This window comes from Bubalus kerabau, chromosome 10 (genome assembly GCF_029407905.1).
Source record: "Bubalus kerabau isolate K-KA32 ecotype Philippines breed swamp buffalo chromosome 10, PCC_UOA_SB_1v2, whole genome shotgun sequence".
Lineage (NCBI taxonomy): Eukaryota > Metazoa > Chordata > Mammalia > Artiodactyla > Bovidae > Bubalus > Bubalus kerabau.
The window spans coordinates 72,661,679-72,682,002 of NC_073633.1; the positions used below are offsets into that span (position 1 = coordinate 72,661,679).

The 20,324-nt window shown below is 42.0% G+C and overlaps 1 protein-coding gene across 5 annotated transcripts in view; it reads left to right on the top strand.

Annotated features, from left to right (window-relative positions):
* Positions 1-11,354: 11,354 nt before the first annotated feature.
* FBXO34 (F-box protein 34) overlaps positions 11,355-20,324 on the top strand; it is an 81,544-nt gene continuing 72,574 nt past the window's right edge. The window contains exon 1 of one of the 5 annotated variants that reach the window (XM_055538130.1): positions 11,355-11,526. In XM_055538130.1, coding sequence (XP_055394105.1) covers positions 11,378-11,526 — 149 coding nt within the window. In that variant the 5' untranslated portion in view covers positions 11,355-11,377. The remainder of the gene's footprint in view (positions 11,527-20,324) is intronic. The other 4 variants (XM_055538131.1, XM_055538134.1, XM_055538133.1 and 1 more) reach the window with 4 other exon arrangements.

A 20,324-nucleotide genomic window follows, 5' to 3' on the forward strand; every position in this document is an offset into this window, starting at 1 on the left:
TAAATCTTTCAGATTTAAAGTAAAAGGCTTTAATGATGAATCAGGTTTTTTTTGTTGTTGTTGTTTAGAGCTTACAGAGGCTTCATTAGCCCTAACAATATGTTTGAAATTTATTTTGCATGAAGAATAGAGGTCAAGGGTTTGGGCACTTGGTGGGGTGACCATAGACAGTGCCTTTGCCACAGCTCCATAAAGGCTCGTAACAGAATTCTGTGGGTGTCTCCTTACATGTGTCTCAGCTCCCTCTGCCCTCCACGGTGTTTAGTCATTGAATGATGCTGCTTCGTCATAGGTTAGTCATATATTTGTGTGCTTTGTTTGTGTACAGTTCTGGGGGTTATGGAACCAACCAGAAAAGAAGCTGAGAGGATGATGATATAGGGATGAGAAGAGAACTTTGATACTCTGTCTCACTGTCAATTCTTTGTGTTGTTTTTTTTTTTCACTTAAAACATTTTTTTAATTGCAAGATAATTGCTTTACAATGTTATGTTGGTTTCTGCCATACGTCAACATGAATCAGCTGCAGATATGCATATGTCCCCTCCCTCCTGAACCTCCCCCTACCACAGTGGTTTGTTTGTTTGTTTTTAAAAAAAAAAACAGCATTACGGAGGCATTTGCTCCTAGAGTTCAAATTCCAGGTGGCTTATAAATGCCTGAGTTTTGTCATTGTCTTCTCACTGGAAAAATAGAGCAGTAATGCCAGGGTAAGTAAAGACAGAAATCTTAACTTCACTTTCTGCACTTAACAAAGAAGTATCATTTTTATACATTAAGACTTCTGCATGTTTCACAGTGTCATAAATACTTTGGTATAAGAGGAGAAAAGAAGAATGAACTGAAGCTTTTTTGCTTTCATCTCTATTACCTATGGGCAGTAAGTTAAATGGTTTTTTTCTCAAGGATATTCTACGCATCACAACCTCTTCTAAAATTTTCAAGTGAAAAGTTTCCATTTACTTGTTACATTTATGAAATACATCTAAGATACCAAAAAAAAAATCTGAATAATTTTACAAATACTTCTGTAGTCACCATTTTTATTTATTTTATTTTATTGGCTGCACTGCAGGGCATGTGAGATTTTAGTTCCCCTACCAGGGATGGAACCCATGCCCCCCGCACTGGAAATGCTGAGTCTTAACCATTGGACCACCAGAGAAGTCCCTCACCATTCTGATTTTTAAAAAGATTAGCTGTGAACCCAGAGAAGGCAATGGCACCCTACTCCAGTACTCTTGCCTGGAAAATCCCATGGATGGAGGAGCCTGGTAGGCTGCAGTCCATGGGGTCCCTAACAGTCAGACACGACTGAGCGACTTCACTTTCACTTTTCACTTTCATGCACTGGAGAAGGAAATGGCAACCCACTCCAGTGTTCTTGCCTGGAGAATCCCAGGGACAGGGGAGCTTGGTGGGCTGCCATCTATGGGGTCACACAGAGTCGAACACGACTGAAGCGACTTAGCAGCAGCAGCAGCAACAGCAGCTGTGAACCACCCATATTTGGTTGATATTTTTTCTTAAATAAATAGAATATTCTATTATGATTGAAGTCCTTCTTTGTGCCTCTTTTAACATTTTCTTCTCTCCTCCTCAGAAATAATTATGATTCTGAAGCTGTTTTGGGCCCTTCTCATCTATATCTTTATACTTTTATTGCAATCATAGCTGTCCACAAACAATAGTTAGCATCGTTGTGTGTTTCATTTGCATGCTTTTAACATTTGTGTAAATGGTAATATATAATGTGTATCCATTTGCAACTTGCTTTTATCACTGATATAGTCTATGGGGTCACAAACAGTTGGACATGACTGAACCAATTTCACACTTTCACTTTTTGTCACTGAACCCAGTGTTTTCTGAGAATCACCACATTGATACACATAGATCTAAATGATTGAATTCTAACACTGTTTCTTATTCCATTATATGAAGATACTCCCATGTAATAGTCATCTATCCCCTATTTGTGATCTTTTTTTTTTATACCTATGAATAGGGACAAATTATATATGCATAAAAATAGTTTACTTTTTCTTAAGTATTTGAAAATAGTTTTCTTCTTCTTCGTCCTCCCATTTCTCCTCTTCCTTTTTCATTAGGTACTAGGTAGTCCTGCTCTGGTTTTAAAGCTGACGGGCAGTTTTGTAAGAATGGCAGGGGATAGAAGGGAAGGGAGAGCTTGACTGGAATAAGATTTAAAATTGGCAGGCTCAGTTACTGCCTAAATGAATATTAAATTGAAAACAAGAAAACACTTATCACAAACTCATTAAAATTTTTAATAATTTTATTATTTAATATGAATGTTAGAAGATTCAAATAATTCATCTTTGACAATACAGAATAAAGCTCAGTGTTAATTTAATGCATCAGGCTCTCTGAAGGGAACATGTGAATCATTTTACCTTTGAGAAGACACTGCGGGAAAATGTGAGCCTATTCAAAAGACAACAAGCAGCACTCTGATCATAAAGACAAGTTGACCACTTAGGAAAGGATCACAAAGCTATGACCATTGGAGAGGGTCATGCTGTTTAATTTTGGGGAGCTTCCCTGGTGGATCAGCAGTAAAAGAATAATCCTGCAATGCAGGAGACATGAGTTTGTTCCCCAGGTCGGGAAGATCCCCTGGAGAAGGAAATGGCAACCCACTCCAGTATTCTTGCCTGGGAAATCCCATGGACAGAGGGGCCTGAGGGGCTCCAGTCCGTGGGGTCACAGAGTCCAACATGACTCAGCGACTAAAAACAACAAAAACAACAACAACATGCTCTTTAATTTAGTTCCATGTATGTAAAATTGACAAGTTTGGCAGTTTAAATATCATTGCATTTAATGGAAAGATATTTTTACCTCTGAATATTTTTTGAATATTTTTATATAGTCAATAAAATTGTTCTCTTAGCTCTTTCATTCATTCACTGATTCAACAGATCAGTTTATGTCTTTAAAGAGCTCACAGAGGAGATGGGAAGCTCTATACATAATAAAGCACATTGAAATGTTTTAAGTGGAGCAGGGAACAAAGTACCATGAGATCATAGATCGGGAGAATGACTAATGTTGTTTAGGGATTCAGGGAATGAGTCATAGGAGTCGTGATATTGCAGTAGGTGAATAACATGCTTGTATGAGCCACAGTACTTGCATCTTCTCTGGGCACCTGGATTGTAAGAGCAGTCGCAAAAAGGTAAAAAATGAACACCAATTTTATTCATTTTATGCCTCTTGAAGGAAGAGTGGCTTAACCGATTATTTTGGAGCTTGAAAAACAATTTTTTTTTTTTCCTGTAATGTTCCAACAGGGCTTTTATCATCAGAGCACAACTTCCTCTGCAAAGCAGGAAATTAAGAATCAGATGTGCCAACGTATAGAATAACACATATGTGGAAATATATTTAGGACATTTTGGAGAAGTAGTTAATGAACTTAAGAACAAGATTCTTACCACAACTGTTAAGCACACATTGGTTTATTCAGAGAGTAGAGCCCTAGAGTTTTGCCAATACTGGAAGTACAAGAAAGATAATGCCTGCAGTCATGCACAAGGAGGCCCTGAGTAGCAGGGAACGAAGGAAATCACTGAGAAAGAGAGAGGATTCAAACCTACACTCAATATGTAGAGACTCGCATGGTATCATGTAGGAGCTAACAGGAATTGTCTTCTCAACTAGTGGTGATTATAAAAGTCAGGTCATTAGGTAAGAAAATCAGGAAATGTAGGAGCTCTGGTGGGGGCAGAGGCTGGGGAAGTGCAGCAGTAGTCAGAGGAACACATGGCAAAGCCACAGGAGCAAAGAACGGGGCCTGAAGGAGAATATTATCTGAGTGTGAGAATAGGGGCTCTGAGATAAGAAAACCAGAGTGGCTCTGAATAAGAGGGAGCAGTCAGGTGCCCCCACTCTTTCACAAGGCCATTATGCCACTCTGAAGGCACACTTTGGCTTTGTTGAGAGGAGGGGCATCTAAAGAACCCAGGGATTGAACCTGGGTCTCCTGCATTGCAGGCAGATTCTTTACCGTCTGAGCTACCAGGGTAGCTCAAAGAACGGACAAAACAAGCTCTAATACATATATGTGTTGTTGGCCACATGTGCCTTACTGAATGGAGAAGGCAATGGCACCCCACTCCAGTACTCTTGCCTGGAAAATCCCATGAACGGAGGAGCCTCGTAGGCTGCAGTCCATGGGGTTGCTAAGAGTCGGACACGACTGAGCGACTTCACTTTCACTTTTCAGTTTCATGCATTGGAGAAGGAAATGGCAACCCACTCCAGTGTTCTTGCCTGGAGAATCCCAGGGACGGGGCAGCCTGGTGGGCTGCTGTCTATGGGGTCGCACAGAGTCGGACACGACTGAAGTGACTTAGCAGCAGCAGCAGCAGCAGCAGCAGCAGCAGAGCTCTGTACTTTTTGCAAAGTATCTTTGGTATTTCAAAGTAAGACTTGGCACTAAGAGCATAGTTATGCCTGGTGGAAAATGTCAGCAAATCCTAAAATTGCAGAATATGTTGGTGGCATTTTTTTTTAAAGAGCTCACTTTTGAGCAAAATCAATGCCCTGGACCATTTTAGCAAGCTGATGTAACTAGGTTACTTTAGCCAGGCAGCCTTTCCTTTGCTACAGCAGGTGTCTGTGAATTTGGTGTGCTAAAGCTGAGGAAGAAGAAGGACAGGCTAGCTAGTTTTGTGCTTATGCCGCAGGCTCCCCCATAGTAAATGTCAATGATTTGAAAATATTGTTTTCTTAAAGATTTCAAAGTGTCACGAGTTCCTACTCATTTATTTAAAGAACACAAACACGCATTCACAGATTCTTTTCCCACAGGTTTTATCAACTTCTAGCATCATTAGTTTAGGATTGTTCCAGAAGCATAGCAAAACAAAATTATTTTATTATTACACTATAGCAGCGCTTGCCCCCAAAGAAGTAGGTTAGTGTCCCCACTCCCACCAGTTTATTTCCTATACAACGATCTCCCATCCATGAATATAACTGTGTGTGTGTGTGCGCGCGCGTGCATGCTAAGTTGCTTCAGTAATGTCCGACTCTTTGTGACAGTATGGACTGTAGCCCACCAGGCTCCCCTGTGCATGGAATTCTCTGGGCAAAAATACTGGAGTGGGCTGCCATGCCCTCCTCCAGGGGATCTTCCCAACCCAGGGATCAAACCCAGGTCACTGGCATTGCAGGAGGATTCTTTACCATCTGAGCCACCAGGGAAGCTCCCGTGTGTGTGTATGTGTGTGTGTGTATACATATACACACACATATATGGGCGAAGGAAATGGCAACCCACTCCAGTATTCTTGCCTGGAGAATCCCATGGACAAAGGAGCCTGGCAGACTACAGTCCATGGGGTTGCAAAGAGTTGGACATGACTGAGCGACTAACACACACACACACACACACACACACACGTGACGCTAGTGGTAAAGAACGTGACTGCTAGTGCAGGAGACATAAGAGACACGGGTTCTGTCCCTGGGTTGGGAATATCCCCTGGAGGAGGGCAGGGCAACCCACCCCAGTATTCTTGCCCAGAGAAGCCCATGGACAGAGGAGCTTGGTGGGCCATAGTCCATAGGGTCGCAAAAGATTCGGACATGACTGAAGTGACACTATGGCACAGCATGCACATATATGTACTAGGATGTTTTTAGCTATTTTCAAAATTTTTAGGAAGTCCTATAATGTCTTAAATAGTAATACAATTTATTATTTTATATAAAAAGAAGTCTCAAGGATTATTTTAATCAGAAGTTCAATTATGGCATCAAGGATGCAAGATACTTGCATCTTTCTGCTTTGCCCTTCTCTCATGTTGTCTGCAGCTAACATCGCTCATGATTCCAGGATGGCAGTTGCACTGCCAGGCACCACGCGCAGGCACAGTTCTAGCAGCAGAGGACAAACTCTTTCTTCTTGTGTTTTTCTCTCTCTTTTCTTGCTCTTAAGTATAATTTTATTTATGAAAGTAATGCATTTCAGCAGAAAATGTCTTTTTACTAAAGGTAAGAAAAACCTTTTCTGGATATATCTCGGGCTTCCCAGGTGTGCTAGTGGTAAAGAACCCAACTGCCAATGCAGGAGACATAGCGGCTCAGGTTCAATTCCTGGGTCGGGAAGATCCCCTGGAGGAGGCATGGCAACCCACTCCAGTATTCTTGCCTGGAGAATCCCATGGACAGATGGAGCCTGGCGGGAAAAACCTTTTTCAGGTATATCTCAGTAAACTTCCCTTTGCATTTTATTAGGTAGATTTGCATCACATACCCGTGCCTCAACCAATCCCCGACAAAGAGTTCGGGACCACTAAAGTGATGACTTTGCTGCAGTGTTTCTCGCCTTTGGCTTTTGGGGAGGGATAATTCTTTGCAGTGGCGGTGCTGAACTGTTGTAAGCTGCTGAGTAGCATCCCCGGCCTCTCCTGTTAGATGCCAATAGCAATTCTCTCCAAGCTGTGGCAATCAGAAATATCTTCAGACGTTGTTGAATGTCCCCTGGGGGACAAAATCTATCCCCCCACTGAGAACCACTGGCTCAGGTCAGTCATTGTTCTTCCCATGGATCTGGGGCCATCTCCCCTGAAACACACAGAGAGTGCCTAAGCCCAGAATTCTGTTAGCAAGGAAGAAAAGGGAAATTGCTATTTTATAGACAGTCAGTGGACAGTGACTCCTCCCGTCCCCTATCATTTTTTTTTCTTGCCATTTCTCAACAAACAGATCAGAGCCTTATCAAAAATATGAAAGATATAAGAATGAGTTACCTGGTATTACCCGATGAATGCTAGTTCCTGTCTAAATGCCAGGTGGGTAGTATTAATATAAATATCCTTATGTTTATGTTATTATAAGGCTAATATATTAATTATATATAATAATTAATATATTAATGGCATGTATTATATATTATATGATATATTAATATATCTGATTAATTGGTGAATCAGAAAATTTGGTCAAAGGTAATTTGTATGCAAGCACAAAAATCATGACTGGTTGGTTGGGTTTTACAAGATGTTCCTACTTTTGGTCATTTTCTGGTACTAAGACCTTAGGTTTTGATTTTATTCAGGTTCTACTTCTACTGTACAAGACCTTTTACTCTTGTTATTTTTATTAATCATCCATTGATGATGAACTTATGCATCCTGGATTAACTTGTTTGGTGTGAGTAGGTATGAATATTTTAAATAATTCAACAGATATGTATTGGGTGCCCATTATTGTCAGGCATGGATTCTGTGAAGGAAAGTGACAAGGCTGAAATATTGCACAGAGAGTTAGAGAAAGCTCTGAGGAGGTAACATTTCAGCCAAGACAGGGTCAGAATAGAGAGAAATTGAGGAAGGGGAAATTGCTATGAATCTTTGTGTTGGTGTTGTAGAAGCTGTCATCTGAATGCTGCTGAAAGGTCAAAGGGCACTTAACAACAATGGGCTTGTTTAAGGACAATACCTTGGAGGGAGGAAGACCTGAGACCGTGATTCGATTTTGCCTTGGCATTTCCCTAGAAGAGGTTGTTGTCTTACTTCCCTTTTTAAGTGTGCAGGTTACCATAAAGTTAGTTGATCTAAGGGACTTTTTTTTTGAGAAGTTGAATTTATTTTCAAAATTATTTTCAAAATTTTCCCAGTGATGCTGGGAAAGACTGAAAGCAGGAGGAGAGGGGGAAGACAGAGGATGAGATGGTTGGACGGCATCACTGACTAGATGGACATGAATTTGAGCAAGTTCCCGGAGATGGTGAAGGACAGGGAAGCCTGGCATGCTACAGTTCATGGGGTTGCAAAGAATTGAACATGACTTAGCAACTGAACAACAACAATAAATTTCAAGATATACTCATCTTTCTTGGCAGTTTGCTGCCCTGGTCCTTCTGCTTCCCTTTAGTTGCTCTTCTGTTTATCATGAATGAGGTTCTTTCTCCTGGCTGAGTAGCCTCTGCTGTTTCCCATCACCATCACCACGCTTCATCCGTGCACACCCTGGGCATAAGCTCAGTGCTTCACACATGCTCCAATGACTTCATTCAAGGAGAGGTTAACTGCATGCCTTAACCTGTGTAAACTTTAAATTTTGGAAAGCACTTTCACTTTTCTCACTTGTTTGAGCTTCATGGTAATACAGTGAACTAGGAAGGGAAAATCATAATCACACCTAGGAAGCTAGTTTTGCAGTAAAGAGGGGCCTAGAGACAAAGTCCAGTGAGCCTGCTTTTTGGTATCCTTTGTCCTAAATGGAAGAAGTAGGTTGGGTTAGGAGTTCAGGGTTGTGGAGGACTATCAGAACCTGTTTTTCTTTTGAGGTAGGAGTGAGCTATTGAGGAGCAGTGATAGGTTCTTAGTTTTTATCTGAGTGGAGAGTCTGGGTCTATACAAACAAATCCATTGAACTGGGTCTTAATTTAATGTGACGTTTGCTTGCTGGTTTGAGATGACTAAGTTCTAATCATTGATGAAATAACCAAAGTAATATACCAATATTTTATAATATTTAGACCTTCTTAGCTGCTGTGCCCCTGAAGTCCCTTAATCTGTTCTATCAGCACTGCTTCAATCCCACAACCCCGCTGTGTCACACTGGTACCCAAGCAGGCCAGGGAACTCCCTCCCAGGTGTGAGGCATTGCACTGGTTCTCCTAGCTTTTTTCAAAGTTTCTTCCCATTGTACAGATGCAGAAACAATCAAAGAACTACTTGTCTCAAGTGGTTTCACTGCCTGCTACTCTGATTGTTCTTTTGCTGCTACTGCTAAGTCACTTCAGTCATGTCCGACTCTGTGTGACCCCATAGACGGCAGCCCACCAGGCTCCCCCGTCCCTGGGATTGTTCAGGCAAAAACACTGGAGTGGGTTGCCATTTCCTTCTCCAACGCATGAAAGTAAAAAGTGAAAGTGAAGCCACTCAGTCGTGTCTGACTCCTAGCGACCCCATGGACCCATAGGAGCCCACCAGGCTCCCACGTCCATGGGATTCTCCAGGCAAGAGTACTGGAGTGGGGTGCCATTGCCTTCTCCAGATTGTTCTCTTAGATGAGTGCTATTCAAAGTGTGGCCCACTAGGCAGCTTTAGAGTCAGGCCATGATAACAGCAGAAATGAGAGGAAGAGTTTCAGAAACTTCACTAGCAATTTGACAGAGTAACTTTATGTGTGCTGAGTTTAATAATCAAGAATTTGGGCTGTTTAAAACAACAATTTCACATTTCTAGAAGTTTTAGTCAGTTATATTACATTTTACAAAATAGTTCACAATGCATTAAATATAAAAAAAATCCCTGCACGACTGGTTCTCAATCAGTTTGAAAAACACTGCATTAGACCAGTCTTTAATCAGACTCTTACAGTGAAGATATGCTGGTCACATGGAAACCAGTGTCATTTTGATATTTGTGTTTTTTGCAGTTTCAGTGTCTTTAACCCATCTGCAATTTGCAGGAACAGTACAGTGAGTGAGATGGTAAAAGTTCTGGGGTCCTTGCTCAGTTTGGCTCTAATAATGAGGCAGGAGATAGATGGGCCCCAGGCTGAACAATCTCTCCCCTGAGGAGAGAAACTCTAAAACAGGAACTCCATAAAAGCAGGATAATGGAGGAGGCCGGGGCCTTTCTAGATAGAAGACGAGTGCATGCTAAGTTGCTTTAGTCGTGTCTGACTCTGTGCATCCTTATGGACTGTAGCCCACCAGGCTCCTCTGACCATGGGATTCTCCAGCAAAGAACACTGGAGTGGGTTACCATGCATTGCTCCAGGGGATCTTCCCAAGCCAGGGATCGAACCTGCTCTCTTTACATCACCTGCATAGGCAGGGGGGGTTCTTAACCACCAGCGCCACAGGTAAGAGACCACATATTCCTCATATTCAGATTTAAGGAAAACTCCCTGCCTATATCCATGCTCAGAAAAGGCTCCTTGGAGGTCAAAAGAGAGGGGGCATCACCTCATAGTTAGTGATGTCAGCTGCCCATAAGTCTCTTGGCTAGAATTCATCATGGCTAAAAGATACAGGCACACATGGGAAGACCCTGAGAAATATCAAATACAGACTCAGAAACAGGGAAAGCAAGACGATTGGTCAAAGGAAACCTGGAAGAAATGACCCATAAAAGTGACTGCAAACTACCATGATGGCGCGACTTTTAAAAGTGCCAATACTCTTTCACCTAGAAATTCCATTTCTGGGTATTTATCTTAAAAATTTACATTCATGAAAATGTCCTATGGTTTCCTTATAATGTCATAAAGGAAATAAGTCTGAGAATGAAGAACTTGGTAAATTTTGTATGGTCACTTAATATAATTTTACACAGCTTCTGAAGTGTTTATGAAGCTTATGTAGAACTAGGAAAAAATAGTTATAAAGGCAAAAACAAAAACAAAAAAGCACCCCAAACCAACAAGGATCCAAAATTGTGTGTACACTATGAGCACAACATTGTAAAATAAATATGCATGAGAAAATGTCTATAGGAAAATAAGCTGAATGCTGAGTGCCTGTGTTAGGGTGAAGGAGTTTTTTTCTTTTATTGTCCTCATGTTCTATGATGTGGTCAAAATGAATACAATTATCAGTTTAAAGGCTGAGTATAAAATAGCCTTCACTGGCACTCTCATTTGAAAGTATTAAATAAAGTACCAAAACCCTCTTTTGCAATCATCATTTACAATCCCTTACTCTTCTAAAGATCACATTTTGAGACTGTCGACCTCAAAGCTTATCAGATTGCTGGTAGGTATTACTGCCATTGAGGAGGGCATGACAACCCACTCCAGTATTCTTTCCTGGGACTCCCATGGATAGAGGAGCCTGGTGGGCTACAGTCCATGGGGTCACAATAGTCAGATAGGACTGAAGCGACTTAGCATGCACGCACGCATTCCTGCATTTGTATAGAAAAGAACTTAACGGACATTGCCAATCCCTTCATTTTACAAATAAGAACTGTGAAGCCCAGCTTCCCCAGATAGTACCAGAACCAAAATCTGAACCCAAGTCTAGCAGGTAACTACCAGTAATTTAACACCATTTATATAGTTCCACCGACATCCACCCACGAGTATTAATAGACTTGCCATTGCTGCTGACTGTTGAACCCTGGCTTACTACCATTCTGGCTAGCTTGAGGGGTTGAGTCCTTTCTCTACAGGTCGTGCTCGAGCTTTCACTCTTCACCACTTGGGGGCCCGAAGACGCCTCACCAGGTTTTCTCCCTGTTTAAGTGCCCCCACTCTGAATCCCCAGCTCCCGAAGTGCCGCAGAAGCCCGGCAGGGGGCGTTGTGACCCTGACTCCGCGGCCCCTCCCCTGGCCAACCGTCGATTGGGCCGGCGCGTGACGTCACGCCGTTTTAGCCAAACAAATGGGTTTCGGGGCGAGCGTTGGGCTCCGCCGCGCCGCGCTGGGCGCTCGGTCTGTCTCAGCGGTGGGGAGCGAGCCAGGCCTCCAGCCGCCGCCGCTGTATAGGGGTGTGCAGCCCCTGGCCAGGCCCCGGCCGGGGCAGGAGCGCAGGTGGGTCCGGGCTGGGGTGGGGCGTGGCGCGAGAGCAGCGCGGTCGGGGTCCGGCGGCGGCCACGGTGGCCGCTCCCCGCCCCCTCCCGCCGCCCGCCTGCGCTCTTGGGGCGCCGGGCGGGTGGGGGCGGGGGTGCCGCCCGCCGGTCCGAGGCTCGGTCTGGGGCAGGGACTCGGTGGCCTGCACCTTGTCCTGGGACGGCCTCCGCCTGCACACGGGCCGGGCGCTGAGCGCCCCCGCGGGGCTCGGAGGGTCAGGCGGGCCGGCGGGCGGGAACGGGGTCCCGGGTCTGGGTTGAAGCCGAGGAGATCCGGGATAGGCCCTGAGGAGTTTCAGGATCGTCTCTCCCATCCCCGGTACTGGCGGCCGGTGAGGAAGTCGGGCCCTGGGTGGGGGTTGTTTTGCCCGGTGGCTCCCGCCAGGGCTCGGCCGCTCCGTCCTTCCCTGTCCCAACGCAGGTGAGCTGGCGCCTGTCCTTAACCTTCTTTGGGGACCGGGCAGGACGGAGGCTCGGAGGCTTCTCTGGCCTCTGGGCTGGTGCAGGTCGACTGCGGTTCCGCCCCAGTCCGCGATGAAGTCACAGTGTTGTGGGTCCGCGTGTCTGTGACGTCAGGGGTTACGAGGATATGAGCTGTGATGTCACTGCAGGCCCTGGTGGGAACCCTGGCTCACAGAAGGGCCGGGAGGACCGGGACGGGGAAAGAAAGGAAGTTCAAGCTTCTGTCAACGCCTGGGGTCCCAGAGAATTTGAATCGAAAGTTGTTCGATATCAGCATTTTACAGTTTTAATGCAGTAGTTGTCAAGTTTTTTAACTTCATTTCGAACAAGCATTGTTACACAGTTCAATATAAGATCCATTTGATTTAGGAAAATCTCAATCAGGAGGATTTTTTTTTTTGGTGGGGGTGGATGGTGGGTGTTTGATCTAAATGCTTTTCAGAGAGCTTAACTCGTAGTTTGATGGCTTGTGATCGGAATTGCTGAAAAAGAACCAATTTGAGTGCTGATGATTTCCTTACTCTTTCTTGCTATACAATTTTGAAATAATTTATCTGCCCATTTGCTTTTTTGTTGTTAAGAGAGTGGCTTGGAAGAGAGCGGCTTTTAAGTCAACTTTTTCTTTTGTAAAAAGGAAAGGAGGAGGTCTGAATTAATCCAATATTATTGTTAAATAATAATTACCTGGGGACTTAATTTATCCCAGGTTGTCCCTACCCATGGATAATTGAGGGTTTCCTGCGGTTATAGCTCACCAAAAAGGCTTTTTCTTGTTTTCCTACCAAGACTGGGTGTAACAGTAAAATAACATATAACAGGAACTGCTTGCCTGGACAAGTAACTAAAATTTTGTCTGTAGTGCTTGCAAATATGAAACTACAGAATTTTTAAAAATGCCTTGTTTGTGAATACCGCTTTTCTTCCGAAGCTTTCCAGAGAGATCAGGCTAGAAGAGGAGCTAGACCTGCCGTTACTAGCTTCAAGTATTGCAGCGTATCAGTACTTTTGCTCATCATTTTTTCCTCTCTATAAAACCATTTAAATAGAATCTAGTTTGAGAGGTAGATGGCTAAAACTGAAGCATAATTGCAATTTAGTGTCTTCAGCAGGAAACCAGGATGGGAGTCCTTAGTCCCTCCCTATTGACCTTGACTTATTAGGGGTTTTCTGTTGTTAATACTTCTTCTCTTATTTGCTCTTTAAAGGTGATTGAAAAGGTATTGCGTCTCTAGATTTTGCATCAACATGCTGGTGGAAGTTGTGCTGTGTTTCTTTGTTTACTCAGAAAATGAAAGCAGAAATTTACCCTTTTTAATTACTGTTAGATTTGACTGGAAGTTTACAAAACAAGATGTTCTTGTAAATCTCATTTTAATACTCACCATACTTTGGACATTCTACAGCATTGTGTGTACTATTTGAATATTACAATATACATATTTTAAAACATTAGGAATTGGTGACAGTGTTAAGGCTCTGAAGACATAATTTGGTTTTTTGGATCCTCAAGACTGATAAGTACCAAATTAACAATGAAATTGCTAATTCGAGGGTGTTAACCAAGCTACTCTTTAAAATTAAATGATCATGACAAGATATTATGTAATGGAGTTGAAGGAGGTACAAAAAGAACACTTTAATGTATCTATTCCAATGAGCCTTTCTGGGGGAGGCCACATGCTGCTGCTAAGTCGCTTCAGTCCTGTCCGACTCTGTGCGACCCCATAGACGGCAGCCTACCAGGCTCTCTGTCCCTGGGATTTTCACATGGATGCATGTAAATTAAATGTACTAGTGTACATCGGAAGGGGTGAAAGTCAAACTATGTGTAAGTGGAAAGACACATAAATGATGATGATAAAATAGCTTCTCCTTGATAGTGCATCCCCCCCACCCCCACCCATTGTGTTTAGCAGTTTAATGATGTTTTTTTAATGGTAAATGAGTTGATAGGTGGTGAATAAAGGTCTTCATGTATTCTGATATGACTGAGAGACAATGAAAACTATAAAAAAAACAGCTTTGAATAGTTGTATAACTAAACCAGCCATAACACATAAACATTTTTACAGTTTGTTTCTACTTTGAGCAGGTTATTTTTCACCCAGGCCTTGCAGTTTTGGGACTAGGAAGCAGCTTTTACTTTTTATAAATGGAAATTTATTTGAAATCAGTATTATTCTGTTATTTTATCCAGTTGCTGTATTTAGGGGACTAAGTTAGCCAAATCATTAGGGATACAGCATCTTTCTAACAGATAAAAGCAAATATAAACAATAAAAGTACTAGAAATTCTTTAGGATATGTTTATTGGCTCAATTATTCTATTAATACATAGAATTAAAATTCTTATACACATTTTTTACTTCCTTTTCTAATAAATTTATGCTCAGCCAGTTTAATTTGTGCAATTTTGATACTCTAGTAGCCCTTAATCTTATTTTCATATTTGTTGGGGAGAGAACATACTAATGGTTAGAGACATCATTTAGTGTTATCTTCCAAAATTTGCAGCTGTTTAGAACCAGACACTTGAGAGAAGCTACTATGGTAGAATGAATGCCTTCCTTGTTAGGTCATGTGTGACAAAGGCAAAATTCAGCAAGTGCATAATCTGCAGTCCTTTGGAAGCAACAATAACAAAAAAGAGCAAATGAACTCCAAATGCATCTAGGTCATTGGGAATTGAATTCCTGTCAATTCTTACCCATGCATAATTTATCTTCCCCCCTTTAGTTCATGTTTATGGTACTTTGAAGCTGATGAACATACTGTATTATCTGGGGAAAGCATTAATGATTTAAATGTAGGTGTTTCTTAAAGTCAGTTGAGAGTTTGTCAGCCTTTTGTTTCTAGGTCCATCTTCTAGTTTGCTTTCCACAGAAGAGGCTCCTGGTCTTCCCTTTTTAAATGTTCAGCTCTGGAAACTTAGCACAAACAGTTTTCAGCCCTCAACACAGTGTAGATTAAAATGTGAAACTAAGCTCTGTTTGTGTATCATATTATTATCAAGCATGGGTTTTACTCACACAGCAGGCATTTTTGGGTACTCTCTGCCAGGTCCTCAGCCAGGGACTGTGTGACCTTTGTTTTAACATTCTGTTGGTGTGGAGAGCCATGAGTCTGAAGGGCAAGAATTGGACTAAGAGGATGAACCATTTATGTTAACGCAGATTGGTCACAGGTTTAGTCTAAAGGTCAGTCAAGGAAGTATTAGAAACTCAGGTAAAAAGAATGAGAAACAGGTTATTTTATCCCAAGACAGACAAAGGGGTTAGTCTCCACAGATTTGGATTGTTCTAGAATGAAGGGAGCTTAGTATGCATTTTCTTTCAGGCAACAAGTACTCAAGACCAGAACTAGCCTGTGTAGTCAGTCTAAGACTAGAGATAGAGCTAGAGAGGAGAGGAATAATCCAGACATCCCTCTAGAGGAATGTATATACCTTCTTTTTCTTCTTAAGATCAGTCCTTTAATTGACTAACTTCTGAAATAATGTGAGCCTCTCACAGCCTCATTTCCACTCTGCTTCCCCCCCCCATCATTTTATCACGAAAATTTCAATCACAGAAAAGTTGCAAGAATTGTTCATACATTGAATACCTAAATATCGACAACTTAGATTTTCTAATTCTTATTTTGCTATATTTACTTTATTTGTCCACGCATTCTGACTTCTCTGTCGATGTGTTTTATCAACCCATCTTATGTTTTGGTTGTATTTCAGAGTAAATATACTTTACCCTTTACTTGAGCATTCCTTTCATGAACTATTTATTTTGTAAATAAATAGTTAACTTGTCCCTTAGTTTGAACAAGTTCATACATCTCTTTAACCCATAACCCTGTCAAAATATAGAACATCACCACCCCTACAGAAAGTTTCTTTGTGCACCTTCCAAGTCAATTTAGTTAAAATTTTAATCTCCTGCAATCTTAACTCCACCCTTCTGAAACTACCTGTTGAAAGGGCCTATTTGTTAGCACTGAATGTGGCATTATACTGGGGGTTCAGAATATAAAGAAGAACACAGCCCCTGCTCTATTTAAGCTTATAATTTAGTTTGGATTTTAGTTTGGTGTCTGATGAATAAATGGTCCATGAATTCAGAGGAGGCAACTTCGACTGCTGTGAAAGCTTTTTAGATGTGGGTCTTGGATTGGACTTTTATTTTAGGACCTAAAAAAGAGATTTTTTTTTTTTTAAAAGAAGACTGAATAAAAGTTGTGATATTAAAAAAGAAGAAAGAAGGACTTCCTTGGTGGTCCGGTGGTTGAGAATCTGCCTACTAATGCACGGGTTCAGTTGCTGGTCCAAGAAGATTCCACGCGCGGCACCTAAGCCCCGACTACCGAAGCCTGTGCACCTAGAACCTGTGCTCTGTAATAAGAGAAGCCACTGCAATGAGAAGCCTGCTCGCCACAACTCGAGAAAGCCCACATGCAGCAGCGAAGACCCAGGACAGCCATAAGTAAAGAAAAAGGAAAATATATGGTATAAAGGAACTGTAGCACGCAAGGGGCCCAATTTTGGAGAGAGTTTGAGCATTATTTTTTTATATAGGATAATCTTTGAGAAAGGAAGTAATATGAAGAATGGATCTTAACCCAGTTTGTCATCTTTGGTATTTAGTTGAATGGAAGACATCTTCACATTTTTTGAATTCTCTCCTCTCTTGGTTCTCGTCTCTTATTTCTCCTGATTTATCAGCTTTGCTGGCAATTCTTCCTCTTCCAGATCCAAACTATCTAAACCTCTTTTTTTTTAAATTGAAGTATAGTTGCTGTACAATATTATGTAAGTTATAATGTGTACAGTTGTATGCAATAGTGTACCATATAACGATTGAATCACGGTTTTTTTGGGTGGGGGGCCATGCTGCACAATATGTGAGGTCTTAGTTCCCTGGCCAGGGAGTGAACTCACTCCTCTTGCATTGGGAGTGTGGTGTCTTAACCACTGGACTGGGGAAGTCCTACAATTTTTAAAGGTTATACACCACTTATAGTTATTATAAAATATTGGCTATACTCGCTGTGTTATATAATATATCCTTGTAGCTTGTTTTTTACCTAATAGTTTGTACCTCATACTTCTCTACCCCTGTGTATCCTCCTCACCCTCCACAACTGCGGACCACTAGTTTGTTCTCTAGATCTGTGAGGCTGTCTAAAGCGCTGTTGTTAACTCTATATTGTGCTCCTTGTAATCTGGCCGGTAGCCTTTTAGGCTTTTCAATTATAATGCTTTCCAGGTCTGCTGCTGCTAAGTTGTTTCAGTTGTGTCAGACTCTGTGCAGCCCCATGGACTGCAGCCTACCAGGCTTCTCCATCCATGGGATTCTCCAGGCAAGAGCACTGGAGTGGGGTGCCATTACGTTCTCCAATGCATGAAAGTGGAAAGTGAAAGTGAAGTTGCTCAGTCGTGTCTGACTCTTAGCGACCCCATGGACTGCAGCCTACCAGGCTCCTCCATCCATGGGATTTTCCGGGCAACAGTACTGGAGTGGGGTGCCATTGCCTTCTCCCTTCCAGGTCAAGCCTATATCTTTATCCATAAGCCGTTAACTCTTGATAGGTTTCTAACTGCTAATAGGATGATGCTTTTTTTAAAAAAAATATTTATTTGTCTGTGTTGGGTCTTAGTTGTACATGCAGGATCTTTAGTTGTGGCACATGGGCTTAGTTGTTCCATGCCGTGCAGGATCTTAGTTCCCTGATGGGGACTCAAACCCATATCCCTTGCATTGCAAGGTGGAGTCTTAACCACTGGACTGCCAGGAAAGTCCCAGGATGGTGCTTTTTTTTTTTTTTTTACATCCCTGTTTACTTTGTACTTATTTTATAAGAATCTGTAGCAAGAGCATCTGCTGTAAGTAGTTGTAGCAAATGGGATTTATTAAGAAAGAGGTAAACATTGAATAGGGTGACTGAACAAATTAGACTGAGTTTCTTGAAACAGACCCCACAAGGACATTATAGAACTTGCCTGAGAAGGGGCTACTGCCATTATGGGCTGTGTTGTTGAATCAGAAAGCTGATTCATTCATGGCGGAAGTTTTCACTTCTTTGGGCAAGAATATCACTACATGTTACTTTTCACTCTCTATATCTTAAGTGATCTGCTTGGCCACACTTTGGTCTTATGTGAAACCTTTGCTTCAAGGGCATCTGAAAAATGTAGTTTTTAGATGTCCAGCCTCTGTAAATCAGGACGTCCATGTGAGAATAGATCGAAGTGAGTATTGAAGGAGTCTATATCAGGAAGCTTCTACAAGCCTCTTATCCTTATCCATCAGAGGGCAGACAGAATGAAAACCACAATCACAGAAAACTAACCAAACTGATCACATGAATCACAGCCTTGTCTAGCTCAATGAAACTATGACCCATGCCATGTAGGGCCACCCAAGACAGGTCATGGTGGAGAGTTCTGACAAAACATGGTCCACTGGAGAAGGGAATGGCAAACTATTTCAGTATTCTTTCCTTGAGAACCCCATGAACAGTATGAAAAGGCAAAAAGATATGACACTGAAAGATGAACTCTCCAGGTTGGTAGGTGCCCAGTATGCTGCAGGAGAAGAATGGAGAAATAACTCCAGAAAGAATGAATAGACGGAGCCAAAGTGAAAACAGCGCCCAGTTGTGGATGTGACTGGTGATGAAAGTAAAGTCCAACGTTGTAAAGAACAATATTGCATAGGAAACTGGAATGTTAGGTCCATGAATCAAGGTAAATTGGAGGTGGTCAAACAGGAGATGACAAGGGTGAACATCGACATTTTAGGAATCAGTGAACTACAATGGACCGGAATGGGCGAATTGAATTTAGATGACCATTATATCTACTACTGCGGGCAAGAATCCTCTAGAAGAAATGAAGTAGCCCTCATAGTCAACAGAGTCCAAAGTGCAGTTTTTGGGTGCAAGCTCAAAAACGACAGAAAGATCTCTGTTTCCAAGGCAAACCATTCAGTATCACAGTAATCCAAGTGTATGTCCCAACCACTAATGCTAAAGAAGCTGAAGTTGAATGATCTGTGATGACCTATAAGACCTTCTAGAACTAACATCAAAAAATGTCCTTTTCATCATAGGGGGCTGAAATGTAAAAGTAGGAAGTCAAGAGATATCTGGAGTAACCTAGGCAAATTTGGCCTTGGAGTACACAGTGAAGCAAGGCAAAGGCTAACAGAGCTTTGCCAAGAGAATGCACTGGTCATAGCAAACACCCTCTTCCAGCATCACAAGAGAAGACTCTACACATAGATATCACCAGATGGCCAACACTGAAATCAGATTGATTATATTCATTGCAGCCAATGACAAGCTCTATACAGTCAGCAAAAACAAGACCAGGAGCTGACTGTGGCTCAGATCATGAACTCCTTATTGCCAAATTCAGACTCAATAAAGGACGGAAATGGTATGGACCTAACAGAAGCAGAAGATATTAAGAAGAGGTGGCAAGAATACACTGAAGAACTGTACAAAAAAGATCTTCATGACCCAGATAATCACGATGGTGTGATCACTCACCTAGAGCCACACATCCTGGAATGTGAAGTCAAGTGAGCTTTAGGAAGTATCACTGAACAAAGCTAGTGGAGGTGATGGAATTCCAGTTGAGCTATTTCAAATCCTGAAAGATGATGCTGTGAAAGTGCTGCACTGAATTTGTCAGCAAAATTGGAAAACAGCAGTGACCACAGGACTGTAAAAGGTCAGTTTTCATTCCAATCCCAAAGAAAGGCAATGCCAAAGAATGCTCAAACTACCGCACAGTTGCATTCATCTCATATGCTAGTAAAGTAATACTCAAAATTCTCCAAGCCAGGCTTCAGCAACATGTGAACCGTGAACCTCCAGATGTTCAAGCTGGTTTTAGAAAAGGCAGAGGAACCAGAGATCAAATTGCCAACATCCACTGGATCATCAAAAAAAAAATGTATATTAAATAATTAATAACATAAAAATTGCCTATCTGAAGCTCTGAAATCACTCTTGAAACTACCATAGAAAATCGATTAGCTGGAGTTTCTGAAGATGATTTTGAGTTTGGTAAGGAAGTCTCAAAGGATACATTTGCTCTATTGTTCAGGAACCAGGAGAGACAAACTTGTTTCCTAAGTAGAGCAAGAGATTTTATTTCAAGTTCAGTTATCAGAATTATTCTCTGGAGGTTCTGGGTACTTTGTACGTACCGCGTCAGCCTTGGGGATAAGTCTCCGCGGTTCAGGCTGTCTTCTAGTTGAAGTCTGTACTGCCATCACAGTGGTCCAGCTTATTTGGGAC